The sequence below is a fragment of the Lates calcarifer genome, linkage group LG7_1, assembly GCF_001640805.2.
Source record: "Lates calcarifer isolate ASB-BC8 linkage group LG7_1, TLL_Latcal_v3, whole genome shotgun sequence".
In the NCBI taxonomy this organism is placed as follows: Eukaryota; Metazoa; Chordata; class Actinopteri; family Centropomidae; genus Lates; species Lates calcarifer.
This window is the reverse complement of record NC_066839.1, coordinates 11,723,357-11,748,171: the sequence shown is the minus strand read 5'-3', so window position 1 is coordinate 11,748,171 and position 24,815 is coordinate 11,723,357. Positions and strand designations below refer to the sequence as shown.

The window sequence follows — 24,815 nt, the reverse complement described above, 5'->3', positions numbered from 1 at the left end:
ACAAAATAACAAATAGGAATGTTTGTCATAAAGGTGATAATAATGTTAAGTTGCATTTTTTTCCCCTTAGCACTGCTAGGTCGTAAGTTTAAGAGCACCTGTCAACCTTTGGGAAGATGTTTTGTTAGTCACATGAGATTTACAGTATACTGCTGATGCATTCATCACACAGACATGTGATTCCATAAACTGTGGTCTGTAAAAAGGAAAGCAAGAGGTGAGAAGATTGAAGAGGAAAGGGGTTTAGTTCAGTGAGGATTAGGAACTGCACAGAGGAAGAGAGATCCACAGGGGAAAAAGCAACACAGGTAAAAGCTGTGACTTTAACTGAGATTGTTTTTCATTTATTCTGTTATTGACACTAACTTGGCAGTTGTTACAAACAACAACAGTCTGATTACATAAGTTCTGATATTTGGCATTCCAAAAGTACAGAAGTAGTCACTAATAAATAAATGAGCTACTTTGCATTCTTTAGTTGTGTTGTAATTGTAGCAGGTGCAGCTCTGTCCGACTTAAAATTAGATCCTTATGTTTTAAGTACATTTGATTGAAATGGATTTTAGTTATTACAGAAATAAGGGAAAAAGAATTGTTTGACATGAATAATCAACAAGAAGTTCCTAATCACAGCAACAATGTGAGAAAAATCCTTGTGCTGCGATGTCTCACAACATCAAATTCCTCCTTTTCATATAGTAAATGACCCACTGTAGCCAAAGGAATTATTTTAAAATCTGCTTTGCTGACTGTGGTGTGTTTTGCAGAATGCATCGACTCATTCTCCTCTGTGTCCTGGGGACTGTTTCAGTCACCTGGGCTTGGCCTCACCTCCCTCTTCTCTCCTCAGAGATGGTCAACTTTATTAACAAGGCCAACACCACTTGGACGGTGAGACCATCCTAATCATCAGTGCCGCTACTATAGTTACAATGGGAGACTGAGCAATGGAACAGTTAGCCAAAAAGAAAACTTATTGTCACAGACTCTGGTGACATGCATGTGTCTAACCTTGAGTTTTAACTCCATTACTTTTACTCCAGGCTGGGCAGAACTTCTATAAAGTTGATATCAGCTACGTGAAGGGACTGTGTGGGACTATACTGAATGGACCCAAGCTGCCAGAGGTGTAAGTTTTAATGACTCACGTGTCCAAGCAGGTGACAGTCAGCAGGTTCATCTTATCTGCAGCACTTAAGTGACCATCCTTTTCTCGTTCAGGGTTCATAACACTGAAGGCATACGACTTCCAGACAGCTTTGACCCACGCAAGCAGTGGCCCAACTGTCCTACGATCCAACAGATCAGAGACCAGGGCTCATGTGGATCCTGCTGGGTGAGACTGACAAGCAAAAAATAGACAAAACAATTCAGAATAAGGAAGATAAGTGTTGATGGGAGGTTGTAAAGGTGCTTAAAGGTGCTCAGTTGAGGAACCACTGCATTTTAAAACCAATATTCTCAAACCAGTGTTTAATTTCCCACAGGCCTTTGGGGCAGTTGAGGCGATATCCGACAGGATATGTATCCACAGCAGTGGACAGATCTCTGTGGAGATCTCAGCTGAAGATCTGCTGTCCTGCTGTGACGAGTGTGGCATGGGGTATGTATTTGTGGAATAAAACGAGTGAATTACAGGTCTTTTACGAGAGAACACTGAACAACACTTACGGTGTGTTTTTATTTCCCTGTGGTTGTAGCTGTTACGGTGGTTATCCCTCTGCTGCCTGGGAGTTCTGGGCGAAAAACGGGCTTGTGACAGGAGGCCTGTATGCCTCCAAAGCCGGTAAGTGTGAACTGAGATGGGTTTTTATGACCGTTCAGGGAGTCTTAACGGGAAAGTGATGGTGTTTTTGGGTGTTACAGGCTGCAGGCCATACACCATTGCTCCCTGTGAGCACCATGTGAATGGAACTCGTCCTCCTTGTCAGGGCATACAGGACACTCCGAAGTGTGAGGAGCAGTGCATCGATGGATACTCACCATCCTATCAAAAGGACAAACACTTTGGTATAGACCTTTAACATGATCTAATCCCCCCACACTGTCTTTTTCTATCATGCCCTGTCTTGTCTTTACCTTTGATGTGATGGTTTTCTGTGTCTCTCTTTACAGGTAGACGCACATACAGCGTCCCGGCTGATCAGGAGCAGATCATGACTGAGCTGTACAAGAACGGGCCTGTGGAGGCAGCTTTCTCTGTCTATGAGGATTTCCTGCTGTATAAGACTGGTGAGGCTTACACTCTATATACTGTACACACACAAACCTCTTTCTTTCTGCAAAGCCATTTAACTTAATTTCAGAGTAAAATGAACTTGAAACTGCCCTTTTGTCTCATGGTTGCTCATAATGAAATGCAATATATGACCCCTCATCAGGTTAAGGCCTTGGTGTTTATGTGATTTTGTGAGCAGTTCTCCCAAAGAATGATTTTTCTTCCCCAGATAGTTTCATTTGAAGGATTTGTGTCCTGACCCTCAGGTTGGGACCAACTGTCCTACAACATATACTACAAATATAAAAATTGGAGTTTCTTGAACACACCACCAATCTAAAAGCTGAGTTTATTCTTAAGAATATCTGCTCCAAAGCCGGGTTGAAATAAACTACTGTTGTCTTTTAGTGTATTGAGCCCTGTGTGCTTGTACTTGATGATATTACAGGTGTGTATCAGCATGTGACAGGAGAAATGCTGGGTGGTCACGCCATTAAGATCCTGGGCTGGGGAGAGGAGAACGGGACGCCCTACTGGCTGGCTGCAAACTCCTGGAACAGCGACTGGGGAGACAAAGGTACGACAAAACCAGGGTTTGGCAGTGGAGAACATCATTTTTCTTGGTCATGTGTTATTTAAAGTGCAGAACAGACTAATGTCACATAATGTGGTAATGTGGTTAGTGATGTGGCAAAAAGGCATGGCGTTAAATCACGTTCTTGTGTCTTCTGATACCAGGTTTCTTTAAGATCAAGCGTGGAAATGATGAGTGTGGCATTGAGTCAGAGGTGGTGACAGGAATCCCACTCAACTAGATGAAATGAGTCCTGGCTGCAGACAGCTGTGTAATCAAGAGACAACAAAGACCTTGTTTTGTAAGAGGCTTAACCACTGCATCTAAAGGCAAATGTTCAGAGATTTTATACAATCAACCAGGAATAAATTGCGCAGTGAAAAGTGAAACAAGAACCTTCGTGCTTGTTTTGGTATTGTTCTAAATAAAACGTCATGTTGCTCTCCAGGTCTCTATGTTTTTTTTTTCCAGTTGGCTATATGATTCTTTGAGTTTGTATTTGTTGTTATGACCTGTGTTTCAACATGGCAGCGTTGGAATTCATATTGGATGAACAGTACTGTGCTTTGCTTTTATGAGTTAAATTTGAAAGAGTCAAGACATGTGAACAATGACAAAAAAGCCAGATTAACTGATTCAAAGGCACAGTGAGAAACCAACCAATATTCCCAAACTGGAGTACTACACTGCCATAAGTCAGTGGTCTGCAATAATGTAATCAAACACATGTTTATGTACATGCACCATATAGGCTAAGCATAATATCTACTGAAATATCACAAGCATTAAAAACTGTAGATGTTGACTCAGGGTCCTCTTTAAACAGGACAGAGTCCTCAGGAATTATTCGTTTAATTCTATTTAGTTGTGAATGAAACCGAACACATTTCAATTAATAAATAAGTATTTTACAGATAAACAATTTGAAATCTTGGCATTAATCTTAAAAGGAAAACAATGTTTTTCTTAGGGATTGTAATATAAAGTCAATAATGACCTTGTGAAGTGGCACAGGCAGCAGTAGGTGGCGGTAATGCGCCTAAAAATGACACACGAAGAAGTTCACCGGATGCGCGTTAATTGACGTCCATATTTGTAGGATCCGCCTCTACTTGAAGAAAACGCCGCTGAACGAACTCCTGCCGGTGGCTACCGGCTCTTTACCGTTACCTTCAGAGGCGCTGAGACCCGTCGGTGTTAGAGGAATGGCTGTAAAACATCTTTGTCGTTAGCTGGAAGTGATGAAGGCAGGTTATCGGGTATTAACTTACGTCTTTGTGTCGGTTGTCTGTTCCGGAGTGTCGGTTAACGAGTCGTTGACTTAACCGTCAGCTGCCTGGTTAGCTCTCTGCTGTTGTCCTTTAGGTTATTACCATGTTTTTATCACATTTGGAGCTATGGAGAACATACTGGGAGTGTGTATCCAGACCGTACACGGTGTTCATCTGTTCCCTCACTGCCGCACTGTACTATCTGTGGGGCCGCAAGTGTCAGGTCAGTCTTTGTGGTCAAGGTTAGCGCTGATGACTGTACCATCCACCTCTGCAAAAAAAAAAAAAAAAAAAACGTAAAATTTGTTCATTAAAATTAGATGTTCTCATGAACTTAAAATTATCTTTCTAAATTACTAATTACTACTCTTCTGATTTTTTTTCTTATGTCTTATTTAATTTTTAAAAAATCAATTCAATTTTTCATTTTTTCTTATCTTGTTCAATTTTATTGTTATATTTTACTGTATTTCGCTTTATTTTTCTTATTTAAATCATATTTATGAAGAATCACCATTGCTATTTCTCAAATTTTCATCCTATAGTTTAATGAATTTTTACTTTACCCTATTTTGTTATTATTATTGTTTTATTTGGTATAATATTTTTTAAAGCATTCGATCTTTCATTCAGATATTTAACTTCTGTGGGATCGTTATCAAAGCCATTGGGTCGTTACAGTTCCCAGTTGTTGTAAGGACATTCTTTAGAGTCGTGGGAGACACTTGAGGCCAAATGTGAATGGTGTACTAGTTAGTGACTCCATAATTACGTTATAATGCATTAAGTTATAATTGTTGACAAACCATCATAAACACTTTGAAATGTTTAAGAAAGGTTAAAATAAGGTTTTGCCAGTTACTTGCCTAACTGATCATTGCCTTTTCAATTAATCGCTCATTTAGTTAGTCAGTAAAATTGGAAAAACACAGTGAAAAATGCCTGCCACAATTTCCCACAGTTATGAGTTCACAGAACTTGTAACTCCTGTCATATAATTTGTTCTCTCTGAAGAATATGAATATGTATTTTAATTCATTAATTTAACTGGTCTTTAGCCTGAAATGTGTCACCAGAAGTAGTCTATGACACACACACACACCCCCACACACACCACACCCTGCCTTTGTTGCATACCTCTCATGCTCTCTCAAACCGGTCTTGTTTTGCGTGCATTCTTGTCTGTCATATGTAATAATCTAAAGGGCCCAGTGTCGTCATTTTGTCTCTTTCTGTCAGGCTCCAGCTCTGGTTTGTAGTGAGGCTTTCAGTGTGTTCCTCCACAAGCACTGTCCTGTAGTGGCTGAGTGCTTCAGTCCCACTCCATGGTGCTGGGGTGGCCGCCTTCAAACCCTGGTCCGTGCCTTCCTCCAGTCCAAACCCCCTGCTGCTTATCGCAAGTAGGAAGAACCTCCTCTTAATGTTCCTCTTGCTGGTTTGGGACACACACATCCGATGAAACACGTTTTCAAAGTCGGTGCCTTTTCTCTCCTCTCCCTTCGTCCCTCAGTGAGCTGATCCGTACGGTTGATGGTGGTCAGATCTCGCTGGACTGGGTGGACAATCAGGCCAGCGTGCCCTACCCAGAATCCTCTACCCGCCCCACAGTACTGATCCTCCCAGGCATTACAGGGAACAGCCAAGCAGTCCTATGTGCTTCACGCCATCAACCAAGCCACCCGCCGCGGCTACAGGTCAGTCGTGCTCCTCACCTGTCTTCTGTGTGAATGGATACAACTCTTTTTCTGTGCTAAAATCAGAGGTGAAATGTAAACACCATAAACATTTCCACTCAATAATTACATCTGATCTTGAAGCAGTAACAGTAAGCAGGAAACTTATATGACATGGCTGAGTGGAATTTCATTGCTGAAAAGTTTTCATAGACATTTTCTTTCCTAGATGTGTGGTCTTCAACAACCGGGGGGTCAAAGGGGAAGAGTTGTTGGTAAGTACAATGATCAACTGATGAGTTATGGTCATGTTACATTTAATTATGAAATGCCCTTTTCCCATTGTCCCAGTTTCAATGTCATTTTCAGCAGTGTTGAGTGATTATAATGGTGTCTCATTACAATAACTTTATAAATTGAGAAAACTTTCAGAATAAGTCTTACTGGTGAGTCTATACAAAAAACAGCTGCTTCCAGTATGAAGTTAAGAATTATATTCATCAGTAACATCTGTTTTTGTTACACTCTATAAATAAATAAATATAAATAAATACAGATTTAAAAGCACTGTCACTCTGGATAAACCTGGATATTCTGTACTTTTCTTACTGTCAGCAAATCCCATGACAAGACCAAAACTAAAAATTAAGTGAACAAATACTTTCAGGTGTATTCAAAGCCTGATGTATCTTATTCTTCTGTGCCACAGCTTACTATTGTTGTCCAAAAACAAAAACACATTAATGAGCCACATTGTTGCATTTGGTGACTTCTTGTTGGTACTGTCGTTTATTTTTAGTCAAACATATCCAACCCTGCTGCTGGAAATACTTAGTGTACTAAATATATATATTAATCCGCAGCTGAAAATAGTCCCAACAAATGCACAATTTACTCCTGCTTGACAAATGCATTTTATTTTTAGATTTACATCTTCAGTAGGAACAAATTGACTTTTAAATGCCAGAGACAGGCTGGGTAAGTTGGAAAGGTTTGGGTCTTTTCATTGGATTTGTAGACAGTAAGGCAAATAAAGAATAAAACCAATTCAAACAAAATCTGGCTCCTGAACACTGCATGTAAAGCTCCTCCTCTGTCCTCCTGCCTGCTTCAGACGCCTATCACCTACTGCGCTGCCAACACCTCAGATCTTGAGCTTGTGGTGCGACATGTTAAAGGACTCTTCCCAAAAGCCCCTGTGCTCGGTGCTGGTGTGTCTATGGGAGGGTGAGTTGGCGCAGTAGTTTCCATCGGCTTTCATTTACCTGTCAAAACTAGCTTGTTTCCATTCTCTCTCTTCCCTTTAAGTACCCAACAGCTTTTCGTTTTTTCTTCTTTACTTTCATCCTCTGAAGCATGTTGTTGTTAAACTACCTTGGCCGTAAGCGCACAGAGTCTGGGTTGGTGGCGGGGTTCACCATCTCTGTCCCCTGGGATGCGCAGAAATCCTCTGACTCTATGGAAGAACCACTCAACTGGCTGCTTTTCAACAAACACCTCACAACCAACCTGTGCCGTGCTGTTGCCAGGTCAGATAGGATGGAGTTTCACAAATTTCTTGAGTTAGTTTAACAAATTGTCTGACAAACCGACTCCATTTTATTATTTTTTCCTCACAGGTCAAGGAAGGTTTTGGAGACAGTAGTAGATGTTGACTATGTCCTGAAGGTATGCCCTGCTCTTTACCTTTCTGTTTTACTGTCTAGTCTCCCTTCATGTGTGATTGCCTCATTTCCACCCTCTTTTCTAGGCAAAGACTATCCGCGAGTTTGACGAACGCTTCACCACTTTGCTTTTTGGTTATGAATCTTGTACGGACTACTACCGCGATGCCAGCCCAGACAAAAGACTCCCTAATACAGCAGTACCCATCTTGTGTCTTAATGCTGCTGATGACCCCTTCTCTCCCCAAAATGGTGAGCAAACAGTGGCAGAACATGGAGATTGTGTTAGGCTTAAAGTTTTTCATTATGTATAAATTCCTAATTCTGGGTTTTGAGGTGAGACATTTTACTTTTGGTTTGTCCGTAACATTCTCATGAATGTGATATCTCAGAAACACATTGAAACTGTCACTTGGACTCAAGGATGAACTTATTAGATTTCGGTGGGCTATTTTTTGTTGCTATAACTCAGGAATTCAAACACTACTTAACTGCAACTAGACTGGTTGGCAGAGACATACAACTGCATAGCAACACTTAGTTTACAGCATTTACATGCTACCTAATATGTTATTCTATCTGCTTCTGTCTTTTCATTAAATCTAACATCAACGCATCTCCTGCCCTCACAGCCTTCCCGTTGACCATAGTCCAGGGCCTTCCTAATGTCGCCCTGTTGGTGACAGCTCACGGAGGACACATCGCCTTCCTGCAGGGTTTGTTTCCCCGCAGTGAGAACTATGTGGAGCGTGTGTTTGGCCAGTTTGTCCAGGCGGTCTTTGAACACCCAAGGGACATCAACAAAGCCTGTGGCATTAAGGAAGAGCCGACAAGCTGATTCTCATTCAGCCTGTTTGTACTCTGAACCTGACTGAACAACATGAACTTGAAGTCATTTGGATTATAGCAGTAGGACCACAATTCACTGCATGCTGTTTCACTACCACTGAGATGTTGTGTCATGTTTGCACAGAGAGTGACCAGCTGTATTTTACAATCATATGACCTCACTGCTAATCTACCTCTTAATCATCTCAGGTTTACGTTTAATGAGCAGTCCAAGAAGATTTCAAAAAAGTAGACAAATCTGAAATCAAGCTGAGGACTATTTTGGAGGTGTTGAAGAAATCTTACAGCCAACTAAATAAGGTGATGCCTTACATTGTAATGGTATTCCTCCTTTCTGTCCCACCTTCACATGGACCACTGCACACAACATTATTCCCTGTTTGAAAATGAGTGCTTGGATTTTAGGCCCTGTGTGAAAATGTTATTTTAATAGAAATGACGTGAATATGTAACTTAGAACTGTAATATTGTAGTATTGATTGTACCCTTTCTCTTACCTCATATGCTTATTTGGTTTTGCAACTTGTTTTCACAGAGATGTGAGAAGCCTTAAAGGATTATACATACAGATTTTAACTGCGCACCAAACTACACCAGAGTTAACCATGTTAGGGCTTTCAGTCCACCTGGAAAACACACACACACACACACACACACACACACATATATATATATATATATCCCATGAAGAAAATACTTTGTGACATAGGTTCATCATGAGAGTATTTGATTTAAAAAAGTTAAATCAGTTAAATGTAAAAGTAAATTTTACAGTATTTTATGCTTGTATATGCTTTTGCAGTATGCTTAGTTGCATTGTAAATTATACAGCACATCACAGGTAAATGAGCTGACACTGTGTAAAAACGGGTAAAGCTCAGTGTGGTATTTTTACCTGCTGTAAATAATTTTAATATCTGGTAGGTCTGGATTTGTGTGTTATAATTGCCTTTTTAGTCATTTAAGCACATTGTCATTTGAGGAATGGGCGACAGGTGAAGGATGAATGTCTATCATGTCAGTACTGTGGCCACTGTCAGTCCACATGATAATTATTTTATGTGTAGTTATTGAAAGTCATTTGTGTTAAATTTATTCACTGATTGTCAGTGTGTGTGAATGTCTTTTCAAATCCGTCTTGGAAAATATTCAAAGGCTTTTATTATGTTTGTTATCGCCAATAGTGAACAGGTGACACACACACACACTAATACACCACTTTATTATTGCAACACCAAGGTATTATTAATTTATGAGGAATGTCATTTGTCAATAGAAGCTACAGTCGTTTGACTTTACTCTTAAAGGGAAGTGTTTTTTTAATATGACTCATGAACATATGAAGATGGTGCTAATGGTGCTAATATGTAACAGCATCAGTTTTTTTTTCACAGCTTTCTCTGCTTCACAAAATAGAACATTTATTTGCTTATCAGTTCATTGCAGATGTTTACCATTTTCACTTGCCTTCAGTTGCTGTGTATTTGTCAAGTCAAGTGACTTTGTCAAGATTGTCATCTATCATCTTAAATACCTTTGGGCATTATGAACTGTCTGTTTGGTTATTGAATTACACTGAATTAAAGAGTGACAGAAATACACATTTTAATCTCATTGTACATCTTGCGTTGAACTGAAGTGATTGTGAGCTGAAGATATCTGTGGCCGTGATCAATAGCAGCACTTAACTCAGCCTTGGTCTGTTTTGATTAACACGTATCACTGTGTTGTTCCTGATGGAAAAATGTCATAACATTTGCACCGCCTATCACCAAGTTCCCTCCAGCTCCACTGCTGAAATCTGAGCCCTTTTATCTCTAAGCGGTGGGGTCGTTAATGTCACTGATTAACCAGACAGCATATCAATAATTAACTGTGAACAATAAAGGCCCACGCCCTCTGTCACAATGCTAACCCTTAAGCCTCATTTAGATTCATGTAATTCAGCCTGGAAAACATCAGGTGGAAACAACAGAAACCTAGTGAAGTAGACATTTTCCAGCTCTGGCAGATATAATCAGAGTTATCCTGCGTTTCCTCAGCTCTGATAATTCCCTGCAACTCCAGCCATTCCTTCTTATTATTCTCATATCGTCTTCATCTCACTTCCCTTTTCTGTAGCAGATTAACATTGATAATAGATTAACATAATTTACTTAAATGTCTACCCAAACTTGTTAACAGACACCCTCATTTGTTTTCACACAAGCCCAGAAATAATCAGTAAAATAGTACTCAAAATAAAAAAGCAAAATAAGATTAGGAGAAAAAGTTATAGAGGCAGATTTATTTATTTATTTGCCTCACCTGTTTTTTGCCATAAAAGGGGGAATATAAGGCCTGTAGTATTATCTTTAGTGTGGAAATCACTCCAGAGACATTGCCTTGAGTCTCTAAACCAATTCTTTGTCAACAGCTGTTGCAGTGATTTAAGGATCCTAAAACAATTTGTACAGATAGAATCAGGAAACTTAGATCTTTCAAAAAATGTATGTTAAAGTTGTGTGAAGATACAAAGACATGCCCAAAGTACAGCTACCGAGGGGTAGATATTTTAAAAGGTTCATTTTCCCCAGGTATCGATCCTCTGCGTCATCAGGAAATAATATATCACTGCTACGTGTCCCAGAAATCATAAATCAGCATGTTCCATGGTAAAAAAACCAAACAGTATATACTTTAATATTAGGAGAGAAGCTGAAGTGTGATTCTTTCACACCCAACTTGAGCTTTCACTCCACTCTGTTCTCCACCACCACCTCCTCCTCCTCCTGCCTGTATTCCTCTACCTGGTGTGATGGGAGGAGCAGCAGGTTAATGGTTAATGATTCAACACCAGAGCTGCTGAGACTGACAGATAGGGAAAGAGCAGGAAAGATTGAGAGTGAGAGGGAGAGAGAGTAAAAATAGTAAAAGCTGGGAAGCAGACATGGCAGTGTAAGCTGAGAAATTGTGCGGGAGAAGTAATGCTAGAGAGACAGCAGACTGCACGTTTGTGTCTGCTCAGGTGTGTCCAGTCTGTAGTCGGTCTTGGGTGGGGTGGGTGGGGGGTCAAGCAGGTCACGGAAATTGTATACAAAGCAAATACTTGTGCACAACTGAAAGTGGACCTTGTGAGCGGTTCAGGGTGATTATTTGGCTCCTTTAATCAATGAGGCCTTTGTAGGCTGGGCAGACACTCATCTCCTCTCTCGATCACACACAGCCTGCAGGTGAGTGTGACTCTTACTTATCTTAGTGTCTGTGAATGTTGGATGTCATGCAAAGCTTTTTTAAAGGCACTTGAACAACTTTAATGTTGATCTGAGCTGCAGACCCATATCATGTCATGTAGCTCAATGTGTTTAAAGTACCGACTGTCTGCTTCAAAGGCTTGTAAAGTGTGAAATGCACCTTTTTTGTTATTCGAGGCACTACAATTATTGCAACCACTGTTTAAGTTAAGTAAAAAGATGAAGTTCTACTTGTGCTAAAAACTCTAATTTGCAGTGAAAGAGTGCATCTCAAACACACCACCAGACTAGACACATGCTCTCTCCAGGTTTCTATTACAGAGCATCTTATGAGAATTCAGCTGTAGTTACACTTGGCCATGAATTAGTGATGAGGAAGTATGGAGTGTACAGTGTGCTCGCTGTATCAGTGTAATGGTGGTCTGTCTGGCATCATGTTGCTGCTGTGCAGCTGAGAATCAGACACAAGTCCTGCTCTATTTTCTCATCCTTTCCTGGAAATGTACTAGATGAACCTGAGTGCTGCTGACCTAAAACATATGGCGTTTTACCATTCATATGATACGGCTAAAATATATTTGACAGATCTCAGCCTTTTGTTTCCATTGCATCGCATAAATTAAAAGAAAAAAAAAAAAAAGAAAGAAGAATAAGACAGGTAATACACAATGAGAAGCATCCAATCCTTGGGGCCACTGGCTATGATTCCTTGTGCCCCTGGCTTAAAGAGTTAAACTAAGAGTGGTTGCAATGTTGACCAACAGGCACTAAAGGTTATCACCTCAATCTGCCCCAGTTGTCTTGGTTTGTGGCTGCAAGTTCCTAGAAAGCTTATAAATTGTGTTTGTGCACTGCTCTGTCTCTATGTGCATGTAATAAAACACCTTGAGGCACATTTGATATGGTGCAACATGCAGTGACATATTTTTTTGTTCCCTGTAAAACTTTAAATGACTGTTAAGCTTTGTCTTTCCTGTGACACAGGCCTGTTAACACATGGCACTGCAGCTACATAGTTTTATGCACCTGACTGGCATTTTCACATTGCTGCCTCCTTTGATAGCGAGTTATAGATGCAATTGAAAATACCAATATCCTATTTAAGTGACCAGGAATGCTGTAAAGAAGTTATTGAAGCACTTCAGGTTCTTATCCAGCTTCTGCACAAAACTAGATCAAAGGACTAATCTTGTCTGACAGTGGAACGCGAACCATTTTATATTCGCCTGTCACAGTTTGTTGTCTGTTGCTCAGTGACTTTATGATTCAGAGCTGTTCAATGTTCAGGGTGAGGTGGTGGTAACTGGGGTCACATGATGAGCACAGTGATCGTAGGCAAACAACTGTGTCCACCACAGGCTTTACTGAGGTGGATGTGTGTGTTAAGTAAATGTGTTGGGTCACCAGTGGCCTTGTGTTTGTGTTGACTGTAATGTTTGCCCTGTCAACAACAGAGGCATAAACATCTTTCAATTAACAGCAAAATGAAAATGGTAAAGAAGCCTTGTTATCAGGGCCTTCATGAATCTGGATGAAGAGAGATATTGGTTAACCTGTTGTGCTAACGAACCTGTGTTGGTTAATTTGTTAGCTTGCGTGTGCATTTGTTGTTTGGCTGCTTCCACTCTCTGATTTAAACACCAAATTATACAGTGGAGGATGTCACACGTTACTGTAGCAGCAAACAAGCCCAAAGAAGAAAGAAATGCTCATAAGCTCACAGTCTACAACAAGGGAAACATTAATGAAGGGTATGAGACTGTTTTGACAGGTTTTGTGCCTGCATCGGTCACAGGAAGAGTAATGGATCTTTAGCAAAAACTAGCAGGGTGTGACAGCATTCAGAAAGCACCCTGTTGACTGTCCATCATTAGTCTGCATTATTCAGCAGAGCTCTTGCTGTGTGCAGGAGTTCAGTGCCTGTAAAAAGCAGCAGCATAGTTACATACCATTTAAACGTGATATCACAGGCTTTGTATGTCTCCACACATATCAGCATGTTTAATATTGTATTTCATGTCTGTCCTCAGATGCATAATTTAAACTTCCTACGTGTCTACCATGATTGTACTGCAGCTAATCTCTTTACCACACTATTGATTCCTCCCAGCTTTTTAGATTTTTTTCCCCCTCCTGTAGCCATGGAGAAACAAATAGAGGACCTGAAGCAGCAGCTAGAAAAGCAATGTCTCATCAACAAGGAGCTCCAGAGGCAAAATAAAGACCTGGGTGAGCATGGCTGTAATAACATCACCTTATAGAGTAATTTCACAGTAGATTCTACCTTTACTTGGGGATATGTGGGAAGATAAAAATAACTAAAGACTGGCTAACTGGCAATGGATAAACAGTTTAAATAGTTGGCATAAAGCAATGGGTAAATGATGAACTTGCTAAACGAGCAACAACAATAAATATGCAGTTGAAATATTTTGTTAAAAGTAATTAAACAATAAGTGATGGATAAATTATATTTTGTTAACATTGCTTTTTTCCCCACACAGAACAACGACTGCAGGAGAAAGAAAAACTTTTGCAGGAGCTGCAAAGTCAATATCATGACCTGGGTAAGAGGCCAATGTGGGGACCAGCAGCACACACACACACACACACACACACACACACACACACACACACGTGGTGAACTTTGATGCTACATTCGCCTGAAACATGGCAACCATTTACAGTAATTAACCCTCCATTTGTGCTCCTCTGTTTGTCTGCTCCAGAGTTTCCCTCTCACAGTGGTAATGAGATTGAACCGGAGGTCAGGAAGAGCCGTGCGGCCGTCATTGCCCCCGAACCAATCCGCGAGACCCTGGAGATTACACGCAACAGGGTCAAGAAAACTGTCAGGTTGGTAATCAGATCTGCTGATGAGACTATATCCCATTTAAGTAAGACAACACAGGATTTTTGCTTTGCCACCATGGCAAATCCGCTCTAACTGCCTCTCCACAACATGTCAAACATCTATATAATGTATGACCTGTTTACATGCTGCATGGGAGCTCCCCAGGACTTCAACTGACCTTAGATCAACATGACTTCTTTCACCTTTCATCACCAGTGAGACGAGTCTGATCGTCAAAGCCATCCAGAAGAATGACTTCCTGAGCCGTCTCGACGATGAGCAAACGGCCATGATGGTGGACCTCTTAGCAGTATCTAACTTCAAACCGGGGGATGAAGTCATTACAGAGGGCTCTGAAGGAGACAGCATGTATATAGTGGCAGGTGGGGGAGTGTGTGTGGATGTGCTCTGGTGTTTTAAGGCTCTCTGTTGATAAGAAAACCCTTGATTTGAAAAGAGTAATATGTAAAAAATATATTAGAAATTCTACATACTTCTGTATAAAGCAACTCTCTCTGTCCCTCCCTGTCCTGTAGCTGGTGAGCTCATTGTCACCCAGGCAGGCCAGGACCTCCGAACTCTAACCAGTGGCGATGTGTTTGGGGAGTTGGCCATTCTGTACAACTGCAAACGTACAGCAACGGTCAAAGGTCAGCCACTGCAGTAGTTGTATTATGCACATATAATGGGACAGTTTACCATTTTACCGTAGCTAATAACAGAATGCTATTGTGTGATGATACACTTGCACACACAGACATACTTTGTGGGGACCCTGAGTGCCAATGTTTTCCGGGGACCTTATATTTATCTCTGGTCTAATCAATCATTCTCTCGGTTTACGATGGTCGACCAGACTTACTACTAAAACTTGAGCTTGTCATCATTTACTTTGCAGCAAAGACAGTGGTGCGTCTGTGGTGCATGGAGCGTCAGACCTACAGGACGATCATAACCAACAAGTCCAAGAAGAAACGAGAGCAGCTCATGGGCTTCCTGAAGACGTGAGTTGACTCTGTTGCCCAAATTAAAGGAATAGCTCAACATTTTGGAAACTATTATGCCAAAATGATATATTCTTACACTTGGTTTCTCCTTCACCCTACCATGATAGTGATGGCAATTTTTCCTGGCTTAATGGACTATGTAACAACTATTTCTAACTCTGCTGCTTTTTTTTTTTTTTTAATCAGGTCTCGTACTCTGAAGGACCTGAATGACATCCAGTTGTCTAAGATCATTGACTCCATGGAGGAGGTGTGCACTTAAATGTTCCCATTGTAGAATAGGTTGTTACCAATGAATATTTTATTGTGAAAGCACAGTAAAAATCCAGTTCTGGTGATTTAAACCTGTATTAGAGGCAATAAAACACATTTTAAAACAGACTGGATAAACTCAGACCAAACATATGATAATGTTACATAAACATATGGAAGTGATTATGTTCTTGGTTTTTTGTCTTGTCTTTTGCAGGTGAAATACCAGGACAAAGATGTTATAGTTCGAGAAGGAACTGAGGCGAACACATTCTACATCATCCTCAAAGGAGAGGTAATTCTGTGTTATATTGTGTGCACAGATTCATATTTAAACATATTGTACCAGCCTGTCTGTGTGTGTATATACACTCATTCTGTCCTCTTTCCTCTCACGTGTGTTTCTCCCCCTCAGGTCCTGGTGTCTAAGAACGTGAATGGGCATCAGAAGCAGATTCGCAGGATGGGAAAAGGGGAGCATTTCGGGGAACAGGCCCTCATACGGTAACCATGGCAACACAGCACATGCCTGAGGACATTCGTGAGAGCTTTGTGCAACATCCATTGCTCTGTTCACCCTCTTTGGTTGCTGTCCTCTTTGACATTTTGGCTGCAAAAGTATCTGCTAAATGTGGATGGGCATTTGCAGTTGCTGAATAATATTCAATCGCTCTACTAAATTAAATAGTTCTGAAGGTTTCTCTAAATTACAGGCAGCTAAAATTTTAACTTAAATCTTGTGCAGTAAACTTGTGGGTGTCAGTGGTTGCTGCATAAAAACCAAGAATACAGTGTGTAATCTGCAGTAGAAAAACAGACGTCTTTGGAAAAAGTTACTTTTCTGTATCCACATATATCAATGTGCTGGAAAAAGTTATTTGCTATGTTTTATGTAATTAGACGATGACAGTCCTGTTGCAACAAAACAGAATGTTAAACATTCTGATTTGCACACTGATTTCAGGTGCTAGTTGAAAGTTCTCAAAATCTTGACAGCTAAAAGTCACCTTTTCCACACTGAGGCGTTGACAGATTTATATATATATATATATATATATATATATGGTAATTACAGTTTTCCTGGGTTGATGTTGACATGTTTTCTCTGTTGCAGTGAAGTTTTGAGAACTGCCACCTGCACTGCCGATGGCCCTGTTACATGCTTCTCCATTGACAAGGAGTGAGTCTGACTTGATATTAAATATCGAGCGTAAATGAAGGTTGATATTTCTGTTCACAGAGGTGGTGCTGTGATGGCTGTTGCTCCTGGAGTTAACGATCACTTGAAGGAGTGCCTCCACAGTATTTGTTATCTGTCACCTTGTTTGCACTGTGTTTGCTCTTTATTGTCTGTTTGTCACTCACTGATTAATGACTAATGATGCCTGTTCTTCAGGGTATTTGAAGAGACAATTCCCATAGAACACCTGGAGCTGTTTGATGAGTAAGTACTATAAAACATTGCTCTACCTGTTCTCTCCATCTTGCCGAGATTAGTGTGCACTGACCCTCATTAAATTTTTACTACCAGCTCCAAAGTGCTGCAGGAGGCACAAGTTCCAGAGAAGTCGAGGTGAGTGGCTGTGGAACATGATTTAACTTGGTGGGCAAAATAGTTATCATTAAATTAAAGGTTCTCCGTCTTTCCCAGTCCCACCTCCACTCTGAGGTTTAAGGATCTGGTTCCTGTACTGTACCAGGAGGGCCGCTTCCAAGGAGATCCTGTCACGCTTGGAGTTGGAGGGTTTGGGCGTGTTGAGCTAGTGAGTGTGTTTTTGTGTGTTTCTCTTTCAGTATTTACTGGAGTGTGAAATGCATGAGTTCTCTAAACCAAGACCATAGTGGGGTTGTTGTCACATAAACATTACTTTGAGATAGGAGATAAAAAAAAAAAAAAAAAATCTCTGGTTAAAATACATTTGGCTGAAGGCCAGTAAGAGAAATTCAACAGGTAGGACAAGAGCTAACTAATATTTGGGGACTGTGTGAAAGTTCATTGGGATGGGGAGGGTGGTTTATTTTATTGAAAATAAACATACAATCCCTAACAAAGCTATAGAATGCAGGTGATTGACCTTGCTGACCCTCCAGACTCAAACTACCAATATAAGCCTACAGTAACACATGTAGGTAAACTATCAGGTAGTTTGTGAAACTTTAAATATAGTTAACAAAATATTAAGATTTTTTTTGACATTCTAGTTTACTTTTAAAGCTTTACCACAACTGAATTTATCAGCAAACTTGTGCTTCTACACTCATCCAGTAAAGATCATTTCTACCTTCAAACATCAATCACAAATTTTTGTGTGATTTTGTAATTTCATTTATGTTAATTACTGTAAAAGCCAAGGACATTTTGCACAAAAAGTGATCAGTTATTTTTTTTTTCCTTTTTTACATTTTAAGATGACCACAGTGAACCATGGGAAATATTACGCCATGAAGCGAGTCAGCAAGAAGCACATTGTTGCCAAGAGACAGGAGGAGCACATGCTGTTTGAGAAGAAGATCTTGAAAGCCATCCAGTGTGACTTCATCGTCAGGTATCTGAAAACACACCGACTGTAATCATTTAACAAGAACTGGATGCAGAGGAAACTTTAAAAAAATATTCATGAGTAATTTATCCTGCTTTTGTATTCTGTCTAGGCTTCATGCAGCTTTCAAAGACACACGATACATCTACATGGTCATGGAGTTCTGTGGTGGTGGGGAGATCTGGACCAAACTCAAAGAAGTGTGAGAAAATGTTGAAGTCACGATGAAATGGCATTGTTTTTTAAAGGCATAATATTGAGTTGACTGTTACACAAGGCAGAATTATTCCTCTGTGTAAACAGTTACGATATTATGAAAGAAAGGCAGGTTTATTTAATCACAACTTTAAAAGCTGTGGTGATTTTATTGGTAGGAAATGTAATTTATTGCCTTTGGGGGATCTTGAGATCACCAGTTAAAATACACTCAAATTGCACCAGCAGTCCCTGCCACTATCTGACACACAGAAATATGTGCTGATGCAATCTATAGTGCCAACAATGAAATAAGCTTCAATTCCCAGGAGCTGCTCATGCACAGATCAAGTGAAAACAACAGCAATGCAAAGTATTTGGATGTAATAAATTTATGTGAAAGCAAATCAAAAGTATCTCGCTGCAATTTCAGGGGGCGTTTTGATGAGCCCATCGCTGTGTTCTGCACTGCCTGTGTGGTGGAGGCCTATGCCTACCTCCATAAGAAGAGCATCATGTACAGAGACCTGAAGCCTGAGAACCTGATGCTGGATGTTAGGGGCTACGTCAAGCTAGTGAGTCCCTTTCTGTTCATTTATTTCTACACTTCTAAGCTTTAAGGACAAATTACATATTCAGGAAATGCACTTTTCCTCTAAAAGGATCATTTCCATACCTAGAGGCTGTGCATGATCTGCATATGATGTGTATATGTGTGTCTGTGCAGGTGGACTTTGGTTTTGCCAAGGAGTTGGTGCGTGGTGAGAAAACCTACTCATTTGTTGGTACTCCTGAGTACATGGCTCCAGAGATCATAAAGAACCAGGGACATGACTTTGCAGTCGACTTTTGGTCCCTTGGCATCCTGATCTTTGAACTACTGGTGGGAAGGTAATACTAACACTGACACTGATAGTGATACTAGTATTAATACACCTGCCCCATTTGGATAACCTGAACATTTCTGCTGTCTTTTAGAACAAATGACTGAAGCTTTCATTTTTATTTAATAAGCAAAAACAAGATTTTGTGACATGAGAGTCACAAATATGGCAAGATGAGAGTAAATCCTGGATGAGTCAAACCCTTCTGCTAACCAGCAGATGGCAGCAGGGAAGTGTGGCTCACAGCACTGAAAACACATCTGTCTTTTTTTTTTTTTATCTTAAATTTAGTGTCTGCACTTGCAGGTTCAGGTTACCCAAAAGCACCTATGTGAATGATTCCTGAGACATTTATCTTATGTCATGAGATTTATTATGCTAAGATCATAGAACAACAAGTGTATTTTCTCTTTTCTACTTGTCAGCCCTCCCTTTTCAAGTTCAGAACCCCAGAAGATTTATGCCAAAATACTGGATGGGGTGCTCAAGTACCCACCTTACTTGAGTGAAGCAGCCAAGTCTATTATCAGTAAGCTGTGCAGGTGAGAAGAAAACAGCCTACCGACTGCATCATGATTAAAATTTCATATACTGGTAATGCTGCAGTATGCATTAACTCAGTGTGTTGCCTGAATAACTTAGATAGAACTGGATCATCTAACATTTATGTGAAAAATACACAGAGGTCTGAGCATCACATACAGTTTGCGTCAGTGTGCATTATGAATTATGAACATGTCTGCAAATCAATACACTGTTTTATGGTTTCTGAATACAGATGTCTTAAAAAGAATGGAAAATGTAAAAATGAGATTAAAAAAAAAAAAAAAAAAAGATTTCTGAGTGTCCTTGAGTGAAGTCTTGTGTTTGTGTTTGCAGACCTCGGCCAGGTCAGAGGTTAGGAAACACTAAGAATGGAATCAAAGATGTCCGGCATCACAGGTAACTATGGCAACATGTCACATAAAGAAGTATTGCAGGTACAGCACTACACAATCCTTGGATAAAAAGGCTAAGACCTCAATTAAAAGTATTAACCTTTGTTTGTGGTTGTATTTTCTTGCTTTTATAGTTTAAGTTCCTCCACTGCTGACTGAGCTTTTTAGTCTAGGGTCAATATTTTCTTTCCTTTCTCACGGTTATTGACTTGTAATCTTCCTCCTCTTTTTCCCTTCAGGTGGTTCAGCAGTATGAACTGGCACAAGCTGCGGGTGGGCCAGCTTGACGCCCCCACAGTCCGGCTGATACGCAAGGCAAGTCAAACCACCAGCTGAGTGTTTCTACTATTATGTGTGACTAAGTGGCTAACACCTTATGTGCGATTTAAGGAAAACAGAACCAAAGAATGCAGCTGGTTCACTTTCAGAGAGGATTTTGTGGGGTCATTTTTAAGATTCAGTGACTTTAAAGTGTGGTTTCAAATCTTGAGTTTTCCCCTGTAACACTGAATATGGATTACATATTATTTTTAAGGAATTTAACACTTCAAAATGCAGCCAATGTGCTTCATCAGGATCGTCTGGCCAGAAGTGGCTCATCTCACGATTCTTAATCAACAATCTTTTTTTCCTTCGTCAGGGCCCCTGCTACATCAACTTTGATCGTTTCCCTCTAGACCAGACGAAGGCAGAGGAGGAGTTCTCTGGTTGGGACCGTGACTTCTGATTCTGACTATTGAGTTTAAAAGGACCAAAAGCCACAGGGGTCGCTAACATCACTCGATTGTGGAGCCAAATCAGAATAAATCCAGCTGACCTTGGCATACGAGACTTTTCTTAAGTTCAGCTGGTGCCGTAAGAGTGATGGTAGTTGGAGCTATATTGAAAAAGCGTAATCCATGTCATACTAATTTGATTATTAAATTAGAGTGGCACTGAAGGGAATCACCAATTCCAAAATATTTATTGAAGCTTTCACCGTTTCTGTACAGAGTCAAGCATCTCGCAGGGGCCCCAAGAATATGTGTAAGTGTGTGGACATTAGGACATTGTGTTTCCAATTTCAATGCAGGGAGATTTGGTACCTGATGAGGAAGTGTTAATAACATCGTCCATATAACACTCTTCACTGATTAGAATAAAACACCCGTCCAAGTGCTTAGCTCAGAATAAAGGCATGAGTCACAGTGCAGTATGTATAGAAAGGCATAGCTCCAAACCTGAAAACTTGATGCTACTGTATCTGCCATAGCTGTATTGTACTTTAAAATGTATTGTTCTTTTAGATCTATGTTAGTTTTAGTGAGTAAACATGCTTACCTGCTCACAGCAAAGCTGCTAAATGCTTTAAATGTTTATTATAAACTGTCACTTTCTTTTTAAATTTTCCTTGGTTCTTGGAGAATCTGCCCCCCTTTTTTGTGTGCAGGATTATTTACACACAGATTGATTGTAATTTAAAGATTATGGAACATCCTGATGAAAAATTTCTACATGACTCAAGTTTAGTAAATAAAAGTGCTCTTATAGGCTCGAGTTAGCTGCGTTTCCTACACTTATATCCACCAATGTATTACAGTCAAATGGTGCAGAGTTTGTGCTGTTGTGGCCGTATCACACACAAAAAGCCTGCAGTATAAGCATTTGGAGATTAGAAAGGAGATAGTGAATAACACATAAGGGGAAATATTGTGCTTATAAAGATGTTATCAGAGAGAAAAATGGCCTGGGACAGAGTGAGGGTTTCACAGGTTTAATCTGATGCACTGGTTGCAGCTTGACTGTGAGGCTCTAGAGGAGCACAGCTGTCTGTCACAACAGCAGGTTTTAAGGCAGGAGGAAGGAGTCACTATGTTCCTTCCTGTCAATGCCTGTGATTTGACTGCTGAGACCAGTTTTCCACATCAGAAAAAAAAAACCCTCACATGAAAGCAATCATATCTTCCATAGGGGGAAAAGATACACTGCCAGATGTTTCCCTCCTGCAGAAAAATACACAACACCTTGAAGTCTAGAATTAAATACACTGAGGGCAATGAAAGCAGTGGCCCAGAGGATGTACCGTATAGTACAAAATGATCTCTCCACAGCAGTGAACTGTGGTTTCCTGCTCTGCTGCATGTAGGATCAAGATTTGTTCTTGGATAACCTTGTTTCACCTGCACTGCTATTTTTATTGTTGTCAACAAATCCCATCAAAACCAATAAATAAATAAATAAAATCATGTGTTAATCGTTTTCTCAATACTGAATTGACTACTCTGCATTTAGCCACAAGACCATTTGTTCCTAAGGAAGATTAAAACTTTTTAAAACTGCTCACAGACATGTAGTTTCATTTTTGAAAAAAGGTAAAGTAATTGCTCATAACAGCTGGGCACTGTGTATTTATTTGGAACTATTTTCAGCTATGGATGGATACACACAGGAAAAGTATATGTGTCTAATTAACTAAAAGTAAACTACAGTCCTCATATTCATTATAATGAAGGAACATGTGACACATAAGCATGAGGCTCACTGTATTTTTGATTGGACAATAATGAAGCTGTATTGCAAGAGATACAAGTATATGAGGCTTTAAACAGGCCAGACTTAAATACAAACTCATATTAAATGCTATTATACTGTTTTTTATTGTGGTGTATCAAATCATATATATTGTATGAATAATATATATGACATTTGTCGTGTATATCACATTACTGTTAAAAATGTTGATATAGTCATGTAGGTCACCTTGAATCATTACCTTACACTCACTGCCTTAAACCTAATGAGCAGCAGTGAGAGCTCTGTAAACTTGTTTTTTTCCCAGCTTTGGCCTCAGGGTACATACAATCACTATTCAAGGATGAAAAACTGTAGTTTTTATTCTGTAAGTTATATTGTACTTACATGGTACACTTCTCTAAATGAATGTGTATTTAATACATACAGAAAAGCGAGGAGGTGAGGGTCGTAAGAGGGCCCGCAGCACATTTTTGCCAGTGGGCCTCCTGTTACGTTAATCCAGCCTTGCATTATTCATAAAGCAAAATGTATAATTTTCTTTTGGACTACCACTTGTAATGAAAAGCACACAAACCAATGATAAGATAAGTGTGTCCTCCCAGTTCTGAAGCCAAACATCATTTCTTGGTGATATCACATCACATTATATTATATTGTCAAGGGCTTCCTTTGTTTCATGACCTGAAATGAGACATGGAGGCAGAATCAGGCAGAAAGCTAATAGCTGTTAATGGTGAATTACGTGAAGGGGATGATGATGGCCAATGAAAGCAGGCAAGTAGGCAGGTGAGGGAGTGAATGGAGGAGACTGGCTAACTATTTGCAGGCAAAGTGGTGCAGGAGGTACACTATAACTACTAAATGACTGAATGGCCAAAAGTCAGATACCACAGAACTGACAGAACAATCTGGCCATGAGTGGATGAAGTGCTGGGGTTCTTATACTGAGGTCAATGACTGATGAGAGGCAGGTGTGCAGAGTGCAGAACCACACCCCTAAACACACACACACACACACACACACACACACAGATAAGGGGGAGGAGAAACTAGGGAGAACAGGATAAAAACAAGGAAACACTGAGAAAACCAGGGGCCACAGGTGGGGAGGCAACAAATAACATAAAGTGTTGACTTGGATGTTTCACATATTGCATCATGGTGTGTCGCATCTTAGAATTTAGCTCCTACTTATAGATTTTACCTACTCTTATGACTCTGCTCATTTAAAGTCTGTGCAAAACAGGAATACAAATGTTCTGTTCTGCTATTAACCAACCAAAGTTTGAATCGTTCAAAAAAATCGACAAATATATAAAATTAGGTTTAAAAATCATGACAAAATAAGGAGCTTTCTCTGCTCTGAGACGCTGGGGGCGTGTCTGTTGCAGGCGTTGAAACCACGCCCACTCTAACACTGCAGCACAGTGACAGTTAGCTCCCTGTTAGCACCCTGCTAGCACCCTGTTAGCATCACAACCTGCAAAACAGATACTAGCGTCTTTGGAGTTGTACAGACATTCATATTTGAGCCAACAGAGGATACACAATTAGACACACACACAGACAGTGAGCAATGTCAGCGGGAAAGGGGTGAGGTGGGCAGGGGGCTGGCCCAGTCGGTCCGGCCTCATTCAGAAGTGACAACAGATTATTGGTGAATTCCCATTGTCTCTGACTATGAAACAGTCACTTGATCCACCTCCTTTTAATGCCTTTAATGCCTTTGAAAATTTAAATAAGGCAACGACCGAGCAATACTGCAAACTCTGACATCCAGGGAAGATGCATTTGTGGGACGATGGCATACCTAGCTAGCTAACAGGAGGAGTGCTGATGCTAACGCAGCGCTGCTTTTTATAACAGTCACAGTCTTAGGGGCGGGGTTATGCTGAGTGGTGTCATTGAGCCACCATTTCAGACCCGCCCATAAAATCCTGAGAATGAAACTGATGGAAAACTGTGAAACAGTCCAACTCCACAATGCAGTGATACAGAGTTTACAGACTTTACAGATGTTTCCAGGAATTATTTTCTGACATAAATTATGTGTTTAGAGACAAATCTCTGGATTTGCTTTACACAGACTTTAACCAACTTAACAGTGAATGTACCTCCAGACTCGGGCCCTGTTTACCCAACAGTTTTG

General features: G+C 40.2%; 3 protein-coding genes across 4 annotated transcripts; all 3 read left to right on the top strand.

Moving 5' to 3' along the window:
* Positions 1 to 103: 103 nt before the first annotated feature.
* LOC108895657 (cathepsin B) lies at positions 104 to 3,235 on the top strand. The gene is made up of 10 exons (XM_018694556.2): positions 104 to 308; positions 768 to 891; positions 1,044 to 1,129; positions 1,222 to 1,336; positions 1,488 to 1,603; positions 1,701 to 1,786; positions 1,867 to 2,010; positions 2,116 to 2,232; positions 2,667 to 2,795; positions 2,957 to 3,235. Exons 2-10 carry the CDS (start codon positions 769 to 771, stop codon positions 3,031 to 3,033), a joined length of 993 nt encoding a protein of 330 aa, XP_018550072.1. The 5' UTR covers positions 104 to 308; position 768; the 3' UTR covers positions 3,034 to 3,235.
* A 638-nt stretch (positions 3,236 to 3,873) lies between these two features.
* Positions 3,874 to 9,858, top strand: LOC108895648 (phospholipase ABHD3-like). Its single transcript, XM_018694544.2, is given in 11 exon segments — positions 3,874 to 4,051; positions 4,158 to 4,286; positions 5,303 to 5,463; positions 5,574 to 5,694; positions 5,696 to 5,757; positions 5,966 to 6,011; positions 6,851 to 6,963; positions 7,092 to 7,265; positions 7,356 to 7,404; positions 7,487 to 7,652; positions 8,033 to 9,858. Coding segments are annotated over 11 exon segments (1,245 nt in total). The 5' UTR covers positions 3,874 to 4,033; the 3' UTR covers positions 8,239 to 9,858.
* Positions 9,859 to 11,121: 1,263 nt separating this feature from the next.
* On the top strand, positions 11,122 to 22,385 carry prkg3 (protein kinase cGMP-dependent 3). Of its 2 annotated transcripts, XM_018694521.2 has the most exons (22): positions 11,122 to 11,461; positions 13,593 to 13,711; positions 13,987 to 14,049; positions 14,212 to 14,338; positions 14,553 to 14,719; positions 14,873 to 14,986; positions 15,235 to 15,340; positions 15,530 to 15,593; positions 15,813 to 15,890; positions 16,011 to 16,099; positions 16,710 to 16,775; positions 16,992 to 17,039; positions 17,127 to 17,168; positions 17,247 to 17,358; positions 18,005 to 18,141; positions 18,248 to 18,337; positions 18,764 to 18,905; positions 19,058 to 19,221; positions 19,640 to 19,756; positions 20,094 to 20,156; positions 20,392 to 20,467; positions 20,793 to 22,385. In XM_018694521.2, the coding sequence occupies exons 2-22, from the start codon at positions 13,624 to 13,626 to the stop codon at positions 20,877 to 20,879; spliced, it is 2,040 nt and encodes a 679-aa protein (XP_018550037.1). In that variant the 5' UTR covers positions 11,122 to 11,461; positions 13,593 to 13,623; the 3' UTR covers positions 20,880 to 22,385. The 2 variants fall into 2 exon arrangements, with proteins under 2 accessions (XP_018550037.1, XP_050927830.1); XM_051071873.1 differs by lacking the exon at positions 11,122 to 11,461 and having other exon boundaries at positions 13,386 to 13,711.
* Positions 22,386 to 24,815: the final 2,430 nt, after the last annotated feature.

Bases quoted from the DNA above. Each gene is read 5' to 3' on its own strand.
- LOC108895657 (XM_018694556.2), top strand. From the start codon at position 769: ATGCATCGACTCATTCTCCTCTGTGTCCTGGGGACTGTTTCAGTCACC. The intron at 892-1,043 runs GTGAGACCATCC...CTTTTACTCCAG, and splicing joins AGGCCAACACCACTTGGACG to GCTGGGCAGAACTTCTATAA. The intron at 2,011-2,115 runs GTATAGACCTTT...CTCTCTTTACAG, and splicing joins TCAAAAGGACAAACACTTTG to GTAGACGCACATACAGCGTC.
- prkg3 (XM_051071873.1), top strand. From the start codon at position 13,480: ATGTTTAATATTGTATTTCATGTCTGTCCTCAGATGCATAATTTAAAC. The intron at 19,757-20,093 runs GTGAGAAGAAAA...TTGTGTTTGCAG, and splicing joins ATTATCAGTAAGCTGTGCAG to ACCTCGGCCAGGTCAGAGGT. The intron at 20,157-20,391 runs GTAACTATGGCA...TTTTCCCTTCAG, and splicing joins AAAGATGTCCGGCATCACAG to GTGGTTCAGCAGTATGAACT.